Source organism: Gekko japonicus, unplaced genomic scaffold, assembly GCF_001447785.1.
Source record: "Gekko japonicus isolate JY-2015 unplaced genomic scaffold, Gekko_japonicus_V1.1 scaffold2357, whole genome shotgun sequence".
Classification (NCBI taxonomy): domain Eukaryota; kingdom Metazoa; phylum Chordata; class Lepidosauria; order Squamata; family Gekkonidae; genus Gekko; species Gekko japonicus.
The window spans coordinates 227,471-233,529 of record NW_015164729.1 but is presented as its reverse complement, the minus strand read 5'-3'; the positions used below and the strand labels follow the sequence as shown (position 1 = coordinate 233,529).

Genomic DNA, 6,059 nt, shown 5'->3' with positions numbered 1-6,059 from the left:
CTCATAGTCCCCTTCGCTTGGAGGCGCCGAAGCTCCCTCTCCAAACGGTTCATACATCCAATCCTCAGTGTCACGGAGGATAGCTCTATACTTCCCGCCATCAGCCGGCTTCTCCGTGTCGGGAAATAATCCTTTATCGAACAGACTCTCCCGAAGTCCACTGCCACGGCGGGAATAAACCTCCCTGGTGCCCTTGGCATTTACATAGTCCAATCCTCCTGCATTGGTGTCTGCCGCTGGCCCCATTGCGAAGGGGTTGGAGGCGGCCAGGACAAGTAAGCAGGTAGCCGGGGAATCGTTCCCCCCACCGCACCCAACGAAGATGCAGCCGTCGTGGTGATCAACGTTGTGGAGGTCGTTGGGACCGATCCCGTGTCCCCCTCCGTGTTAGGTGTGGTTCCCTCTATCCCGCTCATGATCTCGCCAGACTCGGGACGACAGGAACGATGAGAGTTCTAACAATATGTTGGGATCCCAAGCATCGAGAATAAATCCACGTTTTAAAAGCAAGATTTTATTTCAAAGCATTGGAAGATACTCAAACACGTTCTTTGTTAGAACTGACTACAAACGGTTAGGGCAAGCATAATAAAGGGATTTGAAACAGGTACAGAACCAATGGGTCACTTTCCCGCTGGCGGGTGAACTAAAACGGTTTCGCGCTCATTCCCTGAGAACCAGGCTATCTCCAGACATAACACAGGTGCAGTTCCCAGGCTCTAAAAGCAACAAGCTGGCAGTGAAGCGAACTCTCCCAATACATCCTCCAGTTGTTTGGCTTAGGCATTACAGCAGAATAAAATACTGGCTAACAGGCAGGGGGGGGTGAGCAACAGTACAAAGACACAAGTAACACAGAACACCATGGCAGCTTGCTGACACTGCACCACCATGGCTTCCAGCCCCGCCACTAAAGATGGATTGATAAGGTCCCTCCCGCACCCTGAGTCAATGAGACCCCTTACTCTGATGTGGGTCCCCTTGGCCGGATTCATGAGGGTCACAGTCACGAAAAAGAGGGGAGGGTAGCTGCTCACCACATTTGGCGCCTCCAGGATTGGGCCCTGCTGCTCCGCGCCTCTCACAGCAGGACATGGCCTTTTCCCGCCAGCTCGGTGTTGTCGTACTCACTGGTGCTGTCCTCGGTGTCCTCCGGGGTTGCCTGCAGCACCTTAGCGAATTTCGGCTTGCTTGATGGTTTCTTCACCGGGGTCTCCACCCACAGCTTGGCCGGCTCGGGTTTCCCCAGTTTTCCAGGGCTCGATCTGCTGGAGTTGGTGGCAAAGCAGGCCCGTTCCCCGCACCTTAGGCACAGCCTCTGCTTCAGGCGTTGATCCCTGAGCGTTTCAGGCGGTCTTACCGGCTTTCCCTTCTGGGCCGGGGGAGGGTTAGGTTTTCCTCCCGCTGCAGCAATGTCTAGGCGCAGAGTGTTGAGACAGCCCTCCACGCTCTCTACTTCTTGCATCCATGCCAGGAGAGATATCGGATCCACCGAGCGTAGGACCGTCTCACGGATCTCTTGATTCGGCCCCACCCGGTACACCTCGGCCAAGACTTGGTCTGGCCAATTTCATACCTTAGCCGCGTGCAGTTTAAACTCTGATGAGTATTCCCTCACCAGCCACTTCCATTGTTTCAGGGTGCTCAGGAATTGCCCTAGCCTTCGGGCCAGCATTTCGGTCCTCAAACTGGGCACGCAACGCCCACATAAAAGCATCCACACTCACCAGCTCCGGGCCCCTCACATTGTGCAAGCCCACGTACCAAGTGGCCGTGGCCCCTCTCAAGCGAGCTGTGATTACATCCACTCGGCTGCTGTCATCTGGGAACAGGTGACCCCATTTTCCCACAAACTTCATATCTCAAACCACAAAGTATGACAACTCTTCCGGGTCCCCATCGAAGGTCGCCTCGATTAGATCTTTTGACTGGTGAAGGATGGGGCCCCTCGGGCTGTCTGGCCTGGGCATGGAATTACAGGCGGGCCAGCAGGCCCCGGGCCTTGTGGCACTGGAATGGGGGGAGCATCCTGGGGAGGTGCAGGGGCCGGCGCTGGTTGTGGCACCTCACACTCTGCTCGCAGCGTTCTTATTACCATGTCCGGTATGGCCAGGAGCGTGTCCTCGAATTCCTGTCTCATCTGGAGACAGGCATTGGGCCCAGTCAAACTCCTCCTCCAGAGATGTGGGGCCGCTACACGCTTTTGAGCTGCCTGTCACCCATGCTCCGGTTGCTGCCTCCGAGGTACCCCCAAATGGCAGGAAGCTGGCATCAGATTGGAACCCGATATCAAACCGACTGTCTCTCCGTGGCCCCTGAGTGAGGGAGTACATCTCCGTTGAGTCTGGGTTGAACTGCCCCCACCGCAAACTGCCCGGCTGATATGACTGCCTGGCCAGCTGCCGCGGGCCGCGCAGGGTCAGGAACAACTTGGCCATTGACATCTTCGGCACAGTACCTAGACTCTGAGTCGGTATTGGGGCAGTCACCGGTGGTGTGGTGGTCACCGGTACCTCAGTCTGAGTGCTAGGAACCTCACTCTCCGTCGTCTTACGAACAGGTTTCTCCTCATCTTCGTTCATTTCGGCTTGAGAGATGCGAGGAAGTAGGGAAAAGAGGGATTCCTAACAGAATGTCAGGACCCACAGTCAAACAACAGAGCACACACTTCTTCGAAGGTTATACTTTGTTGCTAGCATTATGGTAGTATAGACACAGTCACTGTTAGGAATAACTACATCATAGAACTCTGTGAGACATATAGGGTATTCAAATGCAACCCCCCCACACACACATACCTATGGGCCAATCGGCCTGACTCCCGCGGGCGGAAAAGAGGACCAAGGCAGTTAGAGCTGAGGCTGGGAAATGTAACTAGTCTCACGGTTAATTGATGGGAAGACATTACACAGGCTGGCTACAAGATCAGTGATAACGAGGGGGAGAAGCGAAAAGAAAGGAATGCGGCAGCAACTGGCACACAGGTCATGAAAGTGAACCTAGGCCCATAAACCATATGACAGCATAGCTGACAGGATGTGCCTGAGGGCCCCGAAACTCTGCTCAGAGTACTCTTGGAATATACTTTGATGGCAATGATGTTGAGTGAAGGCCCCTTTCCAGTCACCTGCATGGAGTGTGCCATGTTTGTTTTCCTCCTGGAAGAGAAGACGGACTTCACTTGTCAGAACTGTAAGCTGGTCAAGCTTTTGGAGGAGAATATTCAGAGCCTGCAGGAGATCCTCACCACCCTTCAGGAAATCAAGGAAGGGGAGGATTTTATTAATAAGAGCCTGGGAAATCTGCAAACACATGAAGAAGGAAGTCAAGGAGAAGAAGGAAGAGTCGATCTCCCTTCTGAGCCCCCTCTCAGTTCTACAGTACATAAGTTTTTGCGAGTTCAAGCCCATACTATTCCAGCAAGATGGAAACATGGTAAGGGCTCTAAGAAACCGATGTGGATGAACCAAAACCTCCAGAATAAGCTAAGGGAGAAAAAGGAAATGGAGGGAAGGTCAGGCCTCCAAAGAGGAGCATATGAGAGTTACTAAGTACTGCAGATCAGCCATCAGAGAAACCAAAGCTCAGTATGAGTTAGGTCTGGCCAGGGGGGCTCGCTACAATAAGAAAAACTTCTACAGATATGTGAGAAGCAAACGCAAGGTGAAAGAGGCAATTGTGCCACTTTTGGGAGTAGAAGGAGAAACCCTGGTGGAGGACAGAGAAAAAGCAGACAGGCTTAATGACTTTTTTGCCTCTGTTTTCTTCCTGAAGAACTCGAGCCCATCTAGAGATGGTAGAGGATATGACAGGACACCTGAGTGTCCAGTTGACATTGACAGGGAGGTTGTGGAGGCACCTGGCTGCACTGGATGAATACAAATCCCTAGGCCAAATGGTGTGCACCGAAGAGTGCTCAAAGAACTGTCTAAGGAACTTGCAGAGCCTCTGTCCATCATCTTCAAGGCCTCCTGGAGGACTGGGGATGTGCCACAAGATTGGAGAAGAGCGAATGTTATCCCAATCTTTAAGAAAGGGAAGAAGGATGACCTGGAAAACTACAAGTCGGTCAGTCTGACTTCTGTTCCTGGGAAGATATTAGAGCAGATTTTAAAGGGATCGATCTGTAAGCATCTGAAGGACCACTTAGTGATCTGGGGAAGTCAGCATGGTTTTGTCCCCAACAGATCTTGTCAGACCAACCTGATTTCCTTCTTTGATCGTGTGACGAGCTTACAGGATCATGGGATTTACCTGGATTTCAGTAAAGCTTTTGATAAGGTTCCCCATGACATTCTGATGGGAAAACTGGAAGACTGTGGACTGGACTATAGGACAGTTCAGTGGATAGGGAACTGGTTAGAGGACCACACCCAAAGAGTGGTGGTCAATGGCATTTCATCAGATTGGAGGGAGGTGTCCAGTGGGATGCCGCAGGGCTTGGTTTTGGGCCTGGTACTTTTCAATATTTTTATCAATGATCTGGATGAAGGGGTAGAAGGGCTACTCATTAGATATGCTGATGCTACCAAATTGGGAGGAGTTGCAAACACCCAAGAAGATAGAGTTATAATTCAACAAGACCTAAATACTCTGGAGTATTGCAAACAGGATGCAATTCAACAAAGGTAAATGCACAGTATTACATCTGGGTCACAAAAATGTCAAGCACAAATACTGGATGGTGGATATGTTTCTAGGGAGTAGTGTATGCGAAAGAGATCTTGGGGTGAGTGAACTGTAAACTAAATATGAGCAATCAGTATGATGCGGTGGCAAGAAAGGCTAATTCAGTCTTGGGTTGTATTAAAAGGGCCATAGCATAGGACTTCCAGTTTTGGAGACTTGCTGGCAGGTGTGCTCCATCGTTCTCCAATGAGAGCGGCCTGTAACCGTGGCAGACAGGAGGGGTCCCGGACAATTCCAGGCCCCCCCAGAGCCCTTGGAGGGGGCTCATAGCCTGGAGCATGAGGGGTGCCTCTTCCGAGGCAACGGCCAAGGAATCGAGGCTCCTCTTTGCCCTGATAGGTCCTGCTGCCGCAAGACCAGTAATGGAGGTAGAGGTGCACGCCGGACCGAGTAAACAAGTGATCCAGCATTCAGAGGCTTTCCCTACCTTTGGAAGTAACGCGTGGAATGAAGCATGAGTGTACATCTTAAAACTAGCCAAGCGCCCAAGCGGATAACTGCCCCAAAGGCCCAAGTCGATACAGTGGAGGGGGGAGGAGTTAATCCCACCCTGGAAAAAGTTATTGTGAGAGCAAATATGAGTGGCAGAGTGATGGTCCTGACTGAAAAGCATTATTGTAGCCGAGTAGTGTGCGGAATAGTAGGAAGCGTACGACTTAACAGACTTTCAGAGACTTAAAGGAACTTTTTTCTTCTGTGTAAGCAATGTCGCAACAGGCTGATAAAATGGCAGCTAGGAGGATACCTTCTACAGGAACTGCCAGCTCAGCAATGCCGGCCTCTAGACCAGAAGTAACCACTGACTTCCCTAATATGCTAGCTATAGCACTGCGCCCTCTGCTGGACCAGATGACCAACCTCAACCATAGCTTTGATGCTCCCCAAAAGCAATTGAAAGAAACTAGTATAAGAACAGAAGAAACAGTTAAAACACTGGGAAAAGTTGATGCTAAGACATGCTTTATTGCCATAATCTAGAATGACTTTATTTCAGCAAGCTTACTGAAGAAAGGGGCTTTGTTTCTCTCACCTTCTCCATCTCTCTTAGGGAGGCAGACAGTTTTGCTTTTTGGACTGTTTCTTTCCAGCAACTAATGGTCTTCAGTTTGCACACCAACTCCCCCAAATGGCTGTTTTCATCCCTTAGCTCCTGCAGTTGCTCCTGCTAATAAAGGCAAATAAACCTCCATCAAGTCCTCATTTGACAAATCTACTATTTCACAAACAGCTGTTTAGTTGTGCAATTTTAAGCATTAGATTTTGTATTGTGGAAGACTAAAAGGTGCAAGCCAAATCTAAAACCTGGGAAACAGCATATAAATAATATACCCCTAAATGAAACTGAAGCATTCTGCCTGTGACCAATGTTC

The 6,059-nt window shown here is 50.4% G+C and overlaps 1 protein-coding gene across 1 annotated transcript in view; it reads right to left on the bottom strand.

Annotated features, from left to right (window-relative positions):
• The window catches only part of LOC107109032 (coiled-coil domain-containing protein 162-like), a 51,640-nt gene that overhangs the window by 18,237 nt on the left and 27,344 nt on the right, over positions 1–6,059 (bottom strand). The window contains exons 8-10 of the mRNA XM_015409608.1: positions 5,720–5,854; positions 2,096–2,624; positions 1,728–1,822 (exon numbers count right to left, since the gene is read on the bottom strand). Of these exons, the coding sequence (XP_015265094.1) occupies positions 1,728–1,822; positions 2,096–2,624; positions 5,720–5,854 (759 nt within the window). The remainder of the gene's footprint in view (positions 1–1,727; positions 1,823–2,095; positions 2,625–5,719; positions 5,855–6,059) is intronic.